Source organism: Acanthopagrus latus, chromosome 12 (genome assembly GCF_904848185.1).
Source record: "Acanthopagrus latus isolate v.2019 chromosome 12, fAcaLat1.1, whole genome shotgun sequence".
Lineage (NCBI taxonomy): Eukaryota > Metazoa > Chordata > Actinopteri > Spariformes > Sparidae > Acanthopagrus > Acanthopagrus latus.
This window is the reverse complement of record NC_051050.1, coordinates 12,576,336-12,595,090: the sequence shown is the minus strand read 5'-3', so window position 1 is coordinate 12,595,090 and position 18,755 is coordinate 12,576,336. Positions and strand designations below refer to the sequence as shown.

Here is an 18,755-nt window from a genome sequence, read left to right as displayed (position 1 = left end):
CCCCATTGAGGAGTTATGCTTTGTCCCTCGACTTCTGTTCACTTTATAGATGTTATTTGATTTCCCTACAGTGCTACTCTGCCAGTTACATGTCATTAGCAGAACTTTGTGTGCTTTGACACATCTGTGATATTCCTTAAGCAGAAAAAACTGAGCACTCATACCATACTTGTACCAGTGACCTCATTTTCTGTTCAGAACTAATGGTGGGAATCGCAGAGAAACTCACAATACGATATTATTACAAATCATTACTGTGCCATTTGAGACAATCATCTACAATACATTACAATCCATCATTCTGTGTAACATAAACAGGCTAAACAGTTCTTGAGATAAAAAGTTTAAAGGAGGGATAGAAGTATACCTCGTTAAAACCTATTCAGTGTGCACAAACGAGCCGTTCCCAACGTGTGTTTATATCTATAAAGTAACCATTGTATGTGGCTTCCATGTTGTCTGTGCCTTGTCAGCTGCATGATTGCTGCTGTGCATGTGCATCTCATCAGAGATCAGAAAGAAGCGAGAGGTCCCGCTCCTCAGCAATCCCATCATAAATGTCTAATTTAGAATATTATTGATTAAGACTTGTTACAAGTTTAATGTCCTCTGGGTGTATTCCGATGAGGTACATGATCAGCTGCTTTCTACCTGTTTTTCTAGCTCGTCTGTGATGATGAACAGGTATCAGGTATTTTTGACCTTTTGGACAGAGCAGCACTGATTTCCCTGCTTTCAGTCTTTATGCTAAGCTAGCTCATTTCTTATCATACATGAGGGGAGTATTGATCTCCTCTAACTCATGGCAAGAAAGCAATTAAGTGTCATTTTCCAAAATGCCTATTTCAGTGTTAGAATATCACTTAAAGTGATACAATAATGTAGAGATGCAGTATCCTGAGCATTCATTTCCTCTTCTGTCTCTTTCTGTATGGCTCTCACACATTTCCGTCCAACGGCACGAGACACTGGGTATGTTTTCTCTCCCCTCTCACGCTAGCCTGATTCCGAACTTCACTTTAACTGTACAGACAGACAGACAGAAAGGAAGCTAATTGGCCATTAAGTCAGAGGTCTTTGTACATGCTCTCAACACTTCAGATAAGTATGGCTAAGTGGTGCTTGTATAAACATGGATCCTTATCATTCACTGAGAGACTGTAGCCCAGCGTAATGGACCCGCCACACTGGATGCAGCAGCTCTAAACCCCTGCGCTCTAAAACTCACCAATACCAATGGCTTTTGGCTGAGGATTAACATATTTCTCTGCCCGTGTGCAGCTTGTTAGTGTGCTTCTGGGTCAAGTTCAGTCTGGTTGAACTTAACAGGTGTGCTTTATGGGGAAGCCCTTTCATGTCTCTTTAAGACTGTAGCGATATGTGAGCGACTTCCCAGACCGCCTGGTGCGTCATGTTAATGAAATGTCAAAAATAGTCTTAAAATGCCAATCTCAAATTTCCCAAGCCCAGTGTGACATCTTAAAATGACTTGTTTCATCAGACCCGAAGTCCAAAAACCACTGGTACTTTAGTTTACAATCTTATATGACAAAGAGAGGCAATCGATTCTTCAATTTGTTTCGGCTTTGGTGAATTAGAAGTGTACGGTATGTCGTCTGTGTTTGAAGGACTCAAAGTGGACAGATTTGTGAACAGGTCCTACTCAGACCAAAATTCTTCAAACAATCAACATTACGCAAACTTCCCTAAGCACCTAGACAAGTTGGCTATACACACACACACACACACACACACACACACACACACACACACTGTAACTATGTTTTACAGGGTGTGGTGGAAGTTTTGGAATGGACTTTAAAAAAAGCCGTCTGCGGTTGGTCTCTGATCACCATTAGCTCACTTTGTTTTAGTGTCCCTTTCTTCCTGCATTTCTTTTCATACTTGCATTATTTTTGTTTCACTCTCTTCCTCTGTGGGGGCTGGAACAGAAACCTTGGTAAAGGGAGAGAGGGAGGGACTTGGTGGGCACAGTAACAGAGAGACCTAGAATGTATAATTAGCTACAAAGAGAACAAGAGAGATTTAAAAAAGAAGTGGTGATTAAAATTAAGGGATTTCTGAGGTACACTATATGGCTTTCATTTACATCACCTGTGAGCACTGGGTTGCAAGAGGTTTTTCTGGTAAGGATTTTAAGCCTCTGCCAGGATTTATCTTAAGTTTCACTCCTGTAAAAGTGCCTTTGAGCACAGATGCTTTCTGACACCTCAATGAGTAATGAAAACATTATCCTACATGGATCAATGATGTAATTTGATCATTTTATATGAATTTGTTAAGGTGTTATTGTTACCTACTGCTGAATAAATGGAAAGCCTCTATGCTCCTCCTGACTCCCTCATTATCCACTGGCAGCACCAGACTACAAAGAATGGCATAACTAATTTCTGACTACTGAGTAAAATGAATGCCCCCATTTCATATCATATAACCCATAATATGGTCCAAAACTCAGAGCCGCTTCACATCCTAATACTGTATGAATATCTTCAAATGTGTACTTGATTTGTCGTGTAATGGCTGGGTGTCTGAGAGTTACATTACTTATTCAGAGGCTGTTTGTTCCAAATACACTGATCATTAATAATGAAATGGAGGATGATTAATCTTGGCTAGTTTACACTCTTGATTAGAGTACCGGTAGCTACTGATCTGTGTGTGTTTGTGTGTGGTGCTCTGTCCTCACAGTCGAGGGATATCCCAGAGATGTGTATGTACTGCATGCAGCTTGGGTTGCGGTCATGCCTCCGTACTTGTATCAGTGTATCCTGACCTTGAACAATCTTTTCTGACCTAGTTTTCTCACATAGACTTTATGTCTTGCCATGCTTGCCGCTCAGCACAATGGAAAGCTATGCTGGTTTGTCTGTATCATCCCATATCCAATAAATTAGCTCTGGTTCTTGGACCGGGTCCATGCAAGAGTCTTGGAGCGTTGGTGCAATCTAATGAACCAGGCCACGTTTCCATCTGTTTTTAAGGATGTTTCATCATCATTTAGTGCTAAAACGCTAACTAGACTAACCTAAAATAAAATGGCCAACATATTAGACATTATACCAGCTTACCACCAGCATGTTAGCATTGTCATTGTGAGCATAAGGGGTGCCTGATATGTTGGCCTGGTAATGGGAAATGTATATTGTTGGCTATTTGCCTGTAATGAAAATATATTCAAATTACTTTCATTGACTCATGACATATGCATCATCTACACACTCCAACGCTGTGGGTGGGGAGAAGATGGAGAAGGAGTAGAACAAGTGCAGCTGTTGTGCTCATGATGTCAAACGTCTGCACTGGAGTAGAGCCACACAGTGTTGATTTGAGAGCCAAACATGCCGTCACCGGCGTAGCGATTGTTACAGTCTTCAGAGGAAGACGACATGATTGCAATTTGCAATAAATGTTGAGCAAGGATTCTGAGAGGAAGGAAAACATCTCTGAATGTTATCATAACCACTCCAGCTGTGGAGTATGAAATCATCTGTCATTTGCTCACTTTATTTTAGCCTTTCTTACCCTCAAGTGTGCATAAACCACAGGTTATGAACTCTGTTTTTTATAAAACCAAAATACGTGAAAATATCAGTTGTTTCGGTATCAGTCATGAGAGGTGGGTAATTCGGCTTTCGGTAATTGGTTTTGGCTGATAAAAGTCATATCATGCATCCTTAGTGAAGATGTTCCAGCAGCATGCTGATGTTAGCACCGCTGTGTCTAAAAACAGTCTCACAGAGCTGCTAGCCTGGCTGTAGACTCTTTTTCATCTTGCCTGCGGCACCATTAAGTATCAGTTTTTACTGGTGAAAAAAGCGTACACATGCACAGCTAAACAACACCCTCAAGGTTATTATGCTCATCGCTCTGTTCCTCTTTAGAAACACATTTTCTTCCCAGTGCATACATTTTTATTCACACCTCCACACTTCTCCTGCTCTCTGTCCTAGTCATCCATCTATCCCACTCTCCAGATAAAAAGTCCTTAGAGTTGATTTACTCGGTTACAGCTGAGATTGTTGATGGTGAAATGTGTGATGTTGAAAGCTAAACACCCTCTTATCAGCTTGCTGTCACAAATTACAAGCAATGTCTCTGTGCTACATGATATATTTGGTCAGTTGTCCTTCAATGTTATTATTTGCATGTTATCAGAGTTGTTTAGTTCTTGTTGGTTGATCAATCTAAGCTTTGGCAACATGTGAATAGCTTGTCGTGTTCAAAATTGATTAAAATTAGACTGAATGGGAAGAGACAGGGGGATGCGTACAGCTTGTACTATAGAAGAGAACACTCTGTGCCACCACAAACCCATCCTACCACATACTGTAAATCACCGCCGTGTGTGGTGCAGATACGGTCTGATGAACACTGACCACTACTGGGCCTCTGTGGAATTTCTTCCTATGAGTTGTGTAATAAAACTTCTCATGGATTCTTAAGTGACTCAGCCTTCCACTCCATGTCAAACAATGATTGCCGCATTTCACCTACCCTGCAATGTTTGTCTGTCTCGTTCTCAGGAGTCCCCCCAGGACAGTGCCATCACCAGGGACATCAACAGGACATTCCCAGCTCATGACTACTTCAAAGACACTGGAGGAGATGGACAAGACTCCCTCTACAAGATCTGCAAGGTGGGACACACACACATGCAAGAGGATGTTTTGGAATACATGTTTAAAGTCAACGCAGGGCATTTTAGGGCCAGTCGGAGAAAAAAAACAAAAAAACAATGATAATAATTTTAAAAAAAGGATCACCACAGTGACCAAAGCTTAAAAAATGGCAACAGAAACAAATCTGCCGTATGTATTCCCCTCATCTGGGCTCCACTCTGTTCCACATTGTTTGCATTAATGATTAATTTAAGTGGAGACACTACAGGTGAAAGCACAATCTTTTTATACATTGATCTGTTTTTAGATTTTGGTGTCTTTTGCTTTTATGACATGTTGTCTTCCAGACTACTTTTCAAAAATACACATTCGGGTGTTTAAATCAGAGCATATTTAGTGAGATGGCCTCATTTCCAGATTTGAACATGAAATATTTAAAAAAAACAACTTGTATTTAGAGTGCAACCGATGCTAGATTTTGGGGACTGATGCCAATACTGATATTAGGGAGTAAAGACTTCTGATATCTATACATTGGCCAATATAAGCACATTCTATGCAGTGATAACTCAAATGTTGTTATCAAACCCTTGTTATAAAGATATGTTATGGTGGCAGGATATTTTACACTACTCTTTATATCCATCTGTACCAAAACTTGTTACAGTGAATGATGTGTGTCATTAACCTGCTTTGAAACCTTTTGAAAGGGAATTCCTCAGTGGACTTGTCATGACATTAAACTCAAGACAATCCAACCAAATGCAACTCAAGATACATCTGTAAAATATGTGAAAAAATAGAAAGGAATTTCTGCAACCCAACCACCGCATTTTGGGGGGGATTTATTGTAAACAGTGTGACCCTGATGTACATTTATAACCTCATGATTACTGAGAATAATACTGTGATTGGAAAACTGTAATTGGAGATGGTTTCCCCTCCTCATGTTATACTGGTGAGACATAAACATTTTGTTCATTGCCAGCACCCTTTGAAAATAATAGAAATCTGCATGTGAAGCGGAGTCACGTTTCCCTATAATACAGTGTAATTACTGTGTAAATGACTTGCTTTACAGTAGGTCTGATGACAAAGTTTGTAGAGCAGTGGTGGGAGTTGTCAGAGCTGATCATTAATTAGCCGAGCAGCCGCTCTGTTTCTGGGTGGTTCGGCGAGTTCACTGCCTGTCTAGCAAAGCAACATAAGTTCTCTAATCGAACACAGGCACACACAAACCTGGCAACTTGTCACAAAATACGTATCGATCGTGAGCTGCCACTGCTTTATTTCTCATGAGAAAGAACACGTGCGCATACAGCTGAGACATGCACACATCTCAACCTATAGCTCCACAGACCCACGTGAATAGCCTGGCTGCAGTTTGTACACACATATTTTAAAAAAAAATTCCATTCATTATGTATAACTCAGGTGAGGGCATCCATCTCCTCTCAGACATGCACCTCCTCAGGTGTGTTTGAATAATTCAGTGGGCACTCCCTTTGCCTCTGTGTGTGGATTGATCCACACTTTGTCCGTTTGGACTCATTATTTGTGTTTGTAGCTCAGTAGGCCACATTTCCAAACTCTCTCCCTCGCTCCCTCTACCCAATATACTCCATTTTCTCAATATCAGCGTCTTTCTCCATCCCTTCCTTCTTTTTTCTCCGTTCTTGACTCCAGTTCCTTCTCTTACCTATGTCCTTCTGGGCACTTCACAATACATGTGTGTATGTAAGTGCAAAAGATTCAACAACTTTATACTTCTCAAAAAGGAATGAAAGTGACAAGATATTACCCTCAACAGCTCAAGCTCTCTGTAGTCAAAGTCTGCTGTAGGCTCAAAATCTAAATATTTATACATATTTTATTTGACTGATATGATGGTGGGTAGATAAAGGGTGTGTGTGTGTGTGTGTGTGTGTGTGTGTGTGTGTGTGTGTGTGTGTGTGTGTGTGTGTGTGCGTGCGTGCGTGCGTGCGTGCGTGTGTGTGTGTGTTAATTTCCAACATCTCTGTCTTTGAATTCTCTTCCAGTGTAATTTAATTTACAGTGACCTCTCTCACATTATCAATCATAATATCAGCATTCACAGACACCTAATTTGTCTTGGGCTGGTTTGCTAACACCTCAAGCAAAAAAAAAAAAATATATATATATATATTTTGATACTTTCTGTTCAGATAGCCCACAACTTTTATTTATGTCAGCCCCCCTGTCTCTTCATCTCTCTCTTCTCATTCACGTTACACCATTTATTTCTGTGTTGAAATCATAAATGCGGTTTAATTTAGCCTCGGATATCTTGGTGTGAATCGGTCGCGGGCTTCCTCTGCAAGGTGACAGCAACGTTTGCAACATTTACTATACAATAAATAATTTTATCATCATTTCTTTCCCCTCATTAATTTTTGAATTCGCTGTGAAACTCATTTACTAACTGCGTGCCTGTTTGCCTTTGTGCTCTCCTTCAGGCTTACTCTGTTTACGATGAGGAGATTGGTTACTGCCAGGGACAATCCTTCTTGGCTGCTGTGCTGCTGCTGCATGTGAGTATCACATATCAGCAGGGTCCAGCAAAAAATCCTTTGCCTTTCAAACAATTTTGAGAGCCGAGAGGGGCTGTTTTGTTTTTATTTGACATTGGTATCTTTTTGACATTCTGCAATGTCGGAGGATTGGCCCGGGCTTACCTCGAATGTCATGGAGCTTTGTCTGTGGTATACCCAGTGTAGGATCTGATGTGCATGGTGCACTGTTACTGCCCTTAACAGATTGAGAAATATTTCATGATACTGACATTTTAGTTTTTATAAATAATGTATGTTATGTTCGTGTACATCTGACACCCCAGAGTACAGTGCTTTTCAGCATCACTGCGGTTCAGGGACATAACAACAGGGACACCTAGTGGACAACCAGTGTCATCGTAGAAGTTGTTGAGGGGATGTGTGCTAAAGAATAAGAACATTTTAGAGACATATTTAACAAGTTCAGGTAGTTAATTAATCAACAGACATTTATATGGGAACGTTGTGAATGGAATTATTAGTTATATTAGTCTTATGTGAAACATTTATCATTAAAATATGAATTGGCACGATTTCAATTTTCTTTTTCCTTTTCATCAGATGCCAGAGGAGCAAGCTTTCAGTGTTCTGGTCAAGATCATGTTTGATTATGGGCTCAGGGACCTTTTCAAGCAGAACTTTGAAGATCTGCACTGCAAGTTCTTCCAGCTTGAGAGACTCATGCAGGTATGTGCGCTGCATTTGAAGAACTAAAGGGCATTACCAGCATTATCTTTGTCCTCCTCAGCAAGACTGGGAGAGGGAGTCGAGATGGCGTCCATGTAACACGTGTTGTGTCGTCCAGATTCAGCTCCAGACTGTGGACCTAATTTCAACTTGGATGACAACCTTTATGCATTTCTAAATGCCGCAAACCTGTAAAACTGTAAAACAAGCTAACTTTTTAAGCCACAAGCATACACCATGGCTGACAAAGAAGCCCATCTTAAAGGGTAAACTCAACGCACATATTTACGTCTGTTACATTTCACCATCCCATTTTTTGGAATGTATCATCTGGAATTAAATTGTTAAAAGCAATCAAAATGTTGAGAATTATTAGCTTTTCTGCATCATGGCACAATCTTTAGAAGGAGATTTGTGATGCATCCCCCCACCTGTACTTTTTTTCTAACTGTACACCATAACAGTGGTTGTCTGCTGGCTTACAATTGTTGTATTTACTGACTATTAAATCTTGTTCTCTCTATCTTCCTACCGCATTTTCCCTCTGTGTCTGAAACAGGAGTATATACCAGACCTGTACAACCACTTCCTGAATGTGGGTCTGGAGGCTCATATGTACGCTTCTCAGTGGTTCCTCACCCTCTTCACAGCCAAGTTCCCTCTTTACATGGTCTTCCATATCATCGACCTGCTACTGTGTGAGGTTGGTAATAAAAGACACCCACTGGGTCAAACATCACTTTTAAGACAGGTTTTATTTTTGTTATTTATCTACACACAGTATCTCATACTGACAGAGATATTTTTAGACATGCAAACACTGACAAGTAATGAAACACAGAAGATCGCTATGGGACCATTTGCTTGACTCTCCAGACTGAGCTCACATGTGTCCTGTTTATTTTGATAATTTATGTGATGTCTCTTGGTTGGCTGGCTGATATTTTGACTCTGCCAAATTTGAGTCCCCAGGGGTCTCAATAAAAATAAAGTTTGAGGTGAAAAGCATGAAGTATGACGTACACAGGGTGGTTGAACAATGGACATTGCTCCATGAGCTGTCTCCACTTGATGGGAAAAGAATTTCTTGTCGGAGATAAAAATAGTTTTTTGGCCTGGATGTCCATCTCTAGTGAAAACCATGTCCCGTACATCACCTGAGTAATATCATTGCTATGGTGATGTAATGATGCATTACAGCTGCACGAACTGGGACACTGTTCCAAAACGTAGGAATTGATGGACAGACCCAAGTACAGAGAGGGAAACCTGCTTTTAATCACAGTCGGCCTCAGACGATGTATTTCTGTTTAAGTTTGTAGTTTTTCAAACTCCTCCTTGAAGTTTGACAAATAATCTGCAGAGAATACTTGGTAGTTTCAGGAAATTCAGGGAGAGAAGGGGCGTTCAGTTGTTTACATTCTGCAACCACATCGCTAGATACCACTAAATCCTACACAGTGGACCTTTAAACCCAAAGTTTATGTTAACTTTCTTACAGTAACTCGGTTCCTCTGTACACCATGAATCTGAGTGTCTTTTTTTCTTCTTCTTCTTTCTTTTTTCTAGGGCATCAGTGTGATCTTCAATGTAGCCTTGGCACTTTTGAAGGTAAGGTAGCCCACACAAATATGAATACACACACAACTGCTCACACATGCATACACACTGACAATCATTGCTCTGAGAAGAAATAGAAGGGCACAGCAAGAGCCAAAAGAAAATCGAACCATGGAGAGATTTAACAGGTCTGCACATAGTGCAGACACATGCTTAAAATCACCTCCACTGTTGCTGTGCTGAAAACGGTGCACATGCTGCTTTGTTGAGGTTGGACCAGGTTTCTCACATCTAGTTTGTTTTAACAATTTGGAAAATTGGTACTATCAGTGAGGATTATGCTGCAAAAAAGGAAGTTAACATCTGCCAATGTGCCTATTTTAGTTGTGTAAAAGTGTGGCCTCTCTGTTCCCGCCCTTCTTTTCCCCAGACATCAAAAGATGATCTCATCCAAACAGACTTTGAGGGTGCGCTCAAATTCTTCCGTGTTCCAGTTCCGAAGAGGTACCGTTCTGAGGAAAATGCAAAGAAACTGATGGAGCTGGCCTGTAGCATGAAGGTGAGTTTTGAGTGGAAAAAACAACAACAACAGAATAGAGTCTGTGTTCGGGCTGCACAATTAATCAAAATATTAACGCAGTATAGCCAAGAGCAAAATCCATATCACAGAAGCTGCAATTTTTGGATTAAGGTGACAAAACAGCATTTTAATGAAGTGCTGTAGAGCCCTGGCCTACAAATCTTCCCAATGAAAATGGAACTTGTGACACAAAAATGGTAATTTCCACTGATGAGTTAAAGCTAAAATGTAATGACTTGATTGTATGGATAAAACCTGCACTACTACGTAAACACCACTAGGGGCCACTTTTGTACCTTAAATCGAGGCTGATCAGAGCCAGTGAACACAGGCGCCTCCCTCTCCCTGTCCATCTCTGTCTCTTTAACACACATACACACACACTTACACCTGTGTCCTGACCTGTTTTGAACAGCCTGGCCTAGTTTAGTTTGGAGGGGCCAGACTTTGAAGGTAACTTTGGGCAGAGATATTTATTAGCACAAACTGTAAAAGAGCCAGCATGGGGGGGGAGATTAGAGCTTTTTTGTTCTTAGTTAGACAGGTGGGCAGCAGAGAGACACACAAAGAGCAGAGCAACGCCAGCAGAGGAAAAATCTAGGCACCTGGAGGATGACTTAGTGCTCATCTTAAAGGCATCACTTCCTAATATCAATCAGGAGTTTCAAGGAAATTCAAATCCAATATAAAGGCAATTTTTTCTGTGTCCTTATTTTGACTTCCATATATTTTTTGTGTAATTATTAGCCAAGGAATTATTTTTACCCGTCTGAATAAAATACCATCATGTAGTAACTAAGGAGTAGTTTTGATTCACTGTTGATTCACTGCATTCAAGAAGTTCATCCGGCACATTGTTTGGACAGAGAAAATATTTCCAAGAAGCCGTTTGTCCTCAATGTACCTCCAGCATTTGGAGCTGGAAATTAAATCTGAGTGCAGGTAGGCTAATCTGAAGCTTGGATGTCTCTGTAGGAGGATTATCCGACCAGATTACTGGTGTCCTCACTGACTCATGATACTGCCCTCTGATTCGAGCATAAATCTGTCTGGATTGCCAGGTGCTCTAACTGTATCTGACGTTTTAGCTCAGATTTGCCAGGTACAGCACCTTGTATATCGCACAGTGTTATATTAAGTGTGATTAAACATTTTGATTGCTACATTTGAATTACCTACCAGGGCAAGTATCAGTGTGCTTAAAATTAGGATTGAGAATTAACACAGGCCACACGCAGAGGTTAAGGTCATATATTGTGGTCTTTCACCTTATGAACTGTTGACTCAGTCCTCCCTGCACAAAAGGCTTAAAAGCAGACTCAGGATTACAGTAAACCTATCTTAAGAAGAGGAAAGGGGAAGGTTGCTCTCGGTCAGTCTACCATTTATATACCAACTCATTTAACTGCTTTACTTTCATGGTCAAAGGCCATTTTAATTTGAGAAATATGTGACAAACGCTGTCAGAAATGACAGTTCGCTCACAAAATGAATTCGGGAGACAGTCTCAGGGTCAAACTGGGGGTCATTGATTTTGTCCCGGTGTGTAGTTGTTACACCTACTTTCTCTCGTCTGCCAACCTTTTGACTCCTAAAGCTAATATATGCAAATTGCCCAGAGAATTTCATTGAAAATCATGAATGCATGCCGTTCTGTTTGTTTACCTGTATGTTTTAGTTCACATCTCCGCATACTCTCCATCTAGTACATGTGAGTATGTATGTGCAGTTAGTTTTCCTGCAGCTGCTGTTGTGCTGAACTTATGTAAGCCTTTCTTGTGTTGTTTCAGAAATGGAGCAGTGGCACTAGAGAAAGCTTGTGATAGATTTTGTAGTTTAAAGCAGGTGGTCTCACAAGAAACCTCTTTTAGCTGCTAGTGTGCTGATGGTGCTGCACAGGTAATTTGCTAATTCATAATTGATCCAGGACTTGTAAGGTGAGAAATATTTCATGTAGCTGTACTTTGAGAAAGCCGTGGTTGCTCTGTGTTCCTAATTGCCTTGCTAAGTAGAAGCTTCTGGAGACCCAGCCGTCCGTCGAGGCTATGAGAAAAGGCAGGAAAGACAAAGAATGAGAAAAGGTGATCGATGAGGAGACTCCTGCCTCTGAATCACCTCTCCTACTTTTTCTTCCTGTTGTCTGTCCCCCATTCACAGAGCAGAATGTGCGATCAAACACACCCCGAGAACACACACACACCCACACTCACACTCAGACAACATATGGGCCAAGCTGTCCCAGTTCTGCCATCATCATTAGGTGATGAGTGCTGGGAGAATTTGTATCATCTCATATACCGTTGTACAGCGCTAAAGCTGCGACTGCAGCACCTGTGGGCATGCTCGTGGAGACAACGACGCATTGATGCTGCAGCCATCCACATAATAGACAAGCAAGTCTTGTATGCAGTGTTGGCTCTCCTTTTTTAACGCTGAAAATCAGGCACATAGTGTTCATTGTATGGTAGCTTTCTCTTTTAAAAAGCCCAATGTAAGGCAGCAGCAGGGCAGTGAAAGGCCTGTTGATGAGATTGCCTAAATGCAGTGTGTGTGCAAACTGCAACTGTTGGCATCAATGTGACTGCAAGTGTGTGTGTGTGTGTGTGTGTGTGTGTGTGTGTGTTTGAATGGGGCAGTGTTTTGGGTGATCAGAGGTGTACCACGGAGCCTGAACTCTGTGTACTGACCTTCAACAACAAGGTGATAAATAGCATGAACTACCAAAATTTAGACTTCAGGTTCAGATGTTCATGTTTCTTCAGAGTGACAGAAAATTGAAATCTACAAAAGTCTAACTGATTACAGAACGTTATGCACATCAGCCATTAATAGGGCTGAAACAATCTGTTAAATGTTAACTAATAAACAATTAAATTAATCAGCAACTAATTTTTTTCAATTATCTGATTCCAGCTCCTTTAATGTAAATTTCTGTTTTTCTTCTTTTTTTTCGTTATTTTAGCTCCTATATGATAGTAATCTGGTCATCTTTGTTTTTTGGACATAACGAAACATCTAAGAACGACATCGTGGGCTTTGGGAAACATTGATACAACATTTTTCTACAGAAATTAACTGACAAATTACTAATCGTTAGTTGCACCTACCAGTAAAGTACATATCAAATTGCTGTAATCTTTGCTTTCTGTGTATTGTAGTAATTTAACATTTTGGATTATTGTATAAATCAAAGAACTTTTTGAAACTCAACCAAAAGCGGGACAACACGAGTCGCTTTTTACTGTGTGGACGAGGATATCCTGGCAAACCAGCTTGTCAGACAGTAGCAAACCAGGCCTGTAATCTCTGCGTATGTTCCATTACATCTTAACCAAGTACTGGACTGGACTGAAGAATGCCACAGTCCAGCAAAGATTAAAAAACTGGTGTCCTTGTTTACAAAAGATTAGAAAGACTCTTCTCTGGCAGCCACCTTTAGCGCACGAGCCAAAGACTAATGTGCTGATTTATATTTATATCTTTCGTCATGTGTATCGCCGCAACTCTTCATATGTGTGTTACAGTGGAGGAGGAGTAATAAATATTTGTGTCTTTTTTCTGCTCTCGCTGCTCAACAGATCAGCCAGAAAAAGTTGAAGAAATTTGAGAAGGAGTACCACACCATAAGGGAGCAGCAGGAGCAGCAGGAAGCCCCCATCGAGAGATATGAGGTAGACATGAGCACTGAATATTCAATGAAAAAAAAAAAATGCACATCCTGTTTCCTGTTGCAGTATGACAGTTTTAAAATGCTGCACTAATGCAGCGTGTTGAAAGGGAGATAAAGGCAACAACTATTTGTCGTCTTAACATTTATAATTCGGTATCCCAACTATTACATTTGATCTCATTACTCTTCAGCTGTTTGATGTAGATAATAGATCGTGTTACTGCTCTGTACTGCTACATGGTGTTAGAACCGACACCAGATTCTGACAAATTTTATGCTGAAGAGAATAAATCTTCTTTTTTTTCGTACTGTGTAGACCTTGACAGTCCTTGTTCGAGAAAGAAAAACTACATGGCGGCAAAAAAGCCATTAATTGTACCCGCCATAAGTCATCTCAAGGGTAACGGGTCGGTTGGATGCAGTACAAGATCATCAATTACAGTGACTGAACTTCTGCTTTGTTTGCTCTTAAAAACTGCTCCTAAAAAGCCAATACCATTTTTTATATGTCAGAAGCGGTGTCTTGGGACAGTTGTATTATCATTAAAGGTGCGCTATGTAGTTTTGCAGAGGAAATTCAAATCAGAGGGGAAAGATCTTCATTGCTTTCTATGCCTAAACAAACTGATTAACAAACTCTCTTTGTTTTTATGACCGAAGAAACTAGTTAATAATAAATAATAATAAAAAAGACAACATAAGTTCATACTGTTTCCCTGATTAGCTAGAAAGGTGCCAGGGTCCAACAATTATGAACTGTTATCCTCTGAGAATGGCTTGTTTATTCACTTATGGAAAAAAATAATTATTTCTGAGCTTGTATTCAACTACAACTTCATAACATTAAATGTGGTTACAGTAAAGTTATGATCATTTGATTAATCGTTTTATGATTTGAGAGCACATGTCAGATTATTGCCCCTGCTTTTTAACATAACCCTATTTTAGAAAGCGGCTTTGTTTTGAAATGAAAAGCATTACATTTGATATCCCTGAGAAAAGATGAGCAGGGATATTTCAACAAAAAGCAACTGCTTGGAATTGAGAATGTGTGTCGGTAAGATAAAGAAAGAAACAACTTAAACTTTCTTAGAAGAAAAGCTTAAGATTTTGTATCTCTCTGTATACATTACATTAAAGTCCCCTCAACTCTTCTGCTTCTCAAGTCTGGAATAATATTTGACATGTGTCAGATTTAAATACAGCTGTCCTTTGCTGTAAATGATAAACAAACAGGTTATGCCTCGTTAAACATTAAGTTCTCAGCTGACTTGACTTTTGTATGTTGTTGCATTACTCTAGAAACTACCAGCCAGGAAACGATTCTTACACATTCACTCACGACTCTTCCTGGTCAACACCTTCTCCCTGCCCTCTGCATTTTCCTTCCTCTTTTATGTTCCCACATTTCTCTCTGCTCATATGCTCTTCTGTTTTTCTCCTTCTCTAATCTGTCTCCCTATGTGTACATTTTTTGTCTCTCCCGCCCTTTTTCTCCTTTTGTCCTTCCCTCTCTGAATCACTCTGTCTCTCTGTCTAGCGGGAGAATCGCCGTCTGCAAGAGGCCAACATGCGCTTGGAGCAGGAGAACGACGACCTGGCACATGAACTTGTCAGCAGCAAGATAGCCCTGCGCAAAGACCTCGACAATGTGAGCCGATTGCTGTATATTTTTGTGTAAAGGTCTCCTGTTCTCTGAGGACACTTGCCAATGTGTTAAAAGTATGTGTTAATATGTGGCAACAGTTGTGCAAGAACTGAAACACCATGAGAGAGAGTGAAAGTGTGAGCATGTTTGCGTGACTTACCTTGAAAAGAGAGATGGTGGAGAGAAAACTAAGAATAAAGTAGGGCGAGCCTCACTTTCAATGACCTTCGTGTGTGTGTGTGTGTGTGTCAGGCTGAGGAGAAGGCAGACGCCCTGAATAAAGAGCTGCTGCTGACCAAACAGAAGCTGGTGGACTCCGAGGACGAGAAGAGGCGACTGGAGGAAGAGTCGGCACAGGTTAGAGCCAAAGAAGGGACACTTTTCAGCCGGATGTCTGTAGTTAAGACATCAGTCCAGCCTTTTCTTTAAATCTCTTCTGCCACACTGGGTTATAGATAGTGTAAAAAAGGTCAGCACCACTGCAACACAAATCCTCTGGTGAAGGTATTATCAGAATTATTGAGAAGAAGAGGCTGCTTAAATCTCCTGTGTGGGGGGTCAAGGAGGAGAGGGGCCGTCAGTATTCAATATTAATGTGACAGACTGTGACTGAGCGGTTTCTTATCGACTGAGCCAAGAGTCTGCAGGTTTTTATTCAAGCCAAACAGCAGTCGATCTTACTGATAAGGTCTCTTTCTGTGGATGGTGTTTTCATTTCATCCACCTGTTGTTGTTGTTTTTTTTTTTTTAAACAGCAGGTGGAATAAAACCCTGAGGACTGGCGGCATGTTGGTTTATCTTTGTTTATCAAAACAAAGCGTGTCATTTATGTTTATCTGGGACAACAGCTCTGGTCATACAGTAACTTCACCCAGAGGTAGAGAAACTTGGTTTATACTAATATACTACTATACTAAACATCTTGTGTGTAGGATTTAGTGGCATCTAGCCGTGATGCCCACTACAAAATGCAGAACATAATCATGAATATTATATTCAGTTTCTTCCAAGAGATCCTCCACACCGTACCTACGCCTCAGTAATGTAACAACGCCAACTGTGATTGATCGCCATTGACTGCTTGCATTTTCTTCGACAAGTTTATGATGCTGGTGGCAAGAAGCTGAAGGAAGACTGTCAGTAGTCTTCCTTTTCTGTAACAAACATCTAGCAAAGCCCTAATGTTACAAACATTATCTTCTTTTACCCCAAGTGATTAGATGGTCATAATCTCCTATTCAGTAGTGAGACTTTCTGAAAATTCATCATAAGTTACTGGTTGTGACTTCAGCTCTCCCACCATCGGCCAGTATCACTGAGAAAATAAAAAAGTACAATTTTAGCCCAGTATGTTATTTACTAATATAAACAAGTAACAAATATAAACAAAACAGACGCTGTACGGCAGGAGTCCTGTTGACCCCTTTCACTGACTTTAACAGCAGCTGAAGAGGAGGCCAAAAAATCAGTCACGGGGAATCGAAACTAAACAAAACAGCCGTTATTGGATTCATTTAGACCAGTGAAGCTTTAAACCATTCCCCTTTGGACATGCAGCAAATGTCAAGCTTTATTTGTCTCTCTGCCCATTTTTTCTTTACAACTTTATCTTTTTACCTGCGCATGCCTTTTTGTCTCTTTCTGTTTGATTAAAAAACAATAACAATTTAATACATTTGTCTCCATCCATGCAATACAAAAAAAAAAAAAATACACTCAAAACATTTTCAGGGCTTCCTCCATCATCTGCATCATTCCTAGAAAGACACATACCCTCCACAGTCAGAGGACAGATGAGTTGATCTCTGTTGTTGATTGTCTTGAGCTCAGTGAAGAATCCTTCTGACGTGGAGGACAGACCTGCTTGTCCTCTGTTCCCATGTGTGTTCAGCGCTGTCCTCCAAATGTCTCCTGTCGTCTTTAATGTGTAGGTGTACCTGTGAGTGATTTATGTGCTTGTGTGGAGGTGGTGTGTCGGGGTGTGTGAGACTTTGCCCTGAGCTTCGAGCCTGCCAATACTTACTCTGTCTTCTTTATATGTCATGGCATTCACACGGTCTCAGGGGCCTCTGACTGTGCGTCTGTCCTTGGTTTCTGCCCTGTAACGGCTCTAACAGTAATCTGTGTATGTGTGTGTGTATTTCCACAGCTGAAGGAGATGTGCAGACGAGAGCTTGATAAGTCTGAATCAGAGATCAAGAAGAACGGCTCCATTATTGGAGAATACAAGCAGGTATGTAAAAAACACCTTGTATCTAATAACATGTTGATCCCCTCCAGTTTGCCTGTGCAGAACTATTGGTCTTAATCATTTTACGGTAAGTGTGCCTCTTTCCTCACAAAATTTTCAGGAAGTGAAACTGTGAATTGTGGCGGAACCACCCCGGTTTACTTGAAAATGTTTTCAGCACTTTTTTATTTTAGACCAAACATTATAACCCATTCTACTGCGTAACCTCTCCCTCCCAGTGGCACAAGACTCTTTAAAATCTAAGAAAAAAATAACAGATAGAATAAAAAATAGATAAACCTGCGTATGACAATGACCAAGCTAACCTCATGTCCTTTCAAGGGACATTGCACAGTCATGTAATAAGCTGCCTCTCTTAGTTTTACACCTGGACTCCTGAATGTATCAAGCTACACAGGTCTGTAATAGAGCTAAAAGGTCTGAAATATAGCAAGATGCCAGGCCAATTAGGGCCTTAAAGGTAATCAATAAGATCTTTAAATCAATCTGAAACCTACCGGGAGTCGGTGTGAGGAGACAAAAACAGGTGTTGACCTGTAGAGAAGTTCTGTACAACTGTTGTTTTTCTAGCAGCAGGAACTTGAGTGGGCACCAGTTATTTCAAGATTTTTAGAGTTTATTCTAATCCGTGGCTTAGATTTAATTTTATGAGGTGCTTTAAAACGTAAAGTACTTGAACAGAAAGCAGCTCATTGATCTGGAAGGAGCACAGAGGAAGAAGGCATCTTTAAGTGGTGAAGCTGCTCTTTGGTAATTACAGAGGCAACTGCACACAGAAGAAGAAAAGAATAGTACTAGTAGCTTGTAATTAGCGATCAGAGACATAGTAGAACATTCATGTTTGGATGTGGCCAGATACATGGTAAAAATATGAAGATTTAGTCCTGGGCAATCTGCCAATATGTTGTCATTATCAGGATATAGTTTGGATATTGTCATATCAAGATATGGAGTGTTGTCTTTTCCTGCCTTTAAAGGATGTGTTCGATGTCTGCGTATTTGGTCAAAAATATTGTGTTATTTGATTATGTGACTCAGCATTTATTAAGAGCTCCTGACAAGATTTCAAAATGTAGGAATACAATAAATCTGATATTTTGCTGACATGATATAGCTTATATATTTCACATTGCCCAGACCTAA

The 18,755-nt window shown here is 40.4% G+C and overlaps 1 protein-coding gene across 3 annotated transcripts in view; it reads left to right on the top strand.

Moving 5' to 3' along the window:
• Positions 1-18,755, top strand: part of LOC119029569 (rab GTPase-activating protein 1) — a 72,664-nt gene that overhangs the window by 42,850 nt on the left and 11,059 nt on the right. For all 3 annotated transcript variants that reach the window (XM_037116466.1, XM_037116464.1, XM_037116465.1), the window contains 10 exons: positions 4,548-4,661; positions 7,121-7,195; positions 7,778-7,903; positions 8,463-8,606; positions 9,473-9,514; positions 9,894-10,022; positions 13,622-13,714; positions 15,254-15,364; positions 15,614-15,718; positions 17,511-17,594. In XM_037116466.1, coding sequence (XP_036972361.1) covers positions 4,548-4,661; positions 7,121-7,195; positions 7,778-7,903; positions 8,463-8,606; positions 9,473-9,514; positions 9,894-10,022; positions 13,622-13,714; positions 15,254-15,364; positions 15,614-15,718; positions 17,511-17,594 — 1,023 coding nt within the window. The remainder of the gene's footprint in view (positions 1-4,547; positions 4,662-7,120; positions 7,196-7,777; positions 7,904-8,462; positions 8,607-9,472; positions 9,515-9,893; positions 10,023-13,621; positions 13,715-15,253; positions 15,365-15,613; positions 15,719-17,510; positions 17,595-18,755) is intronic.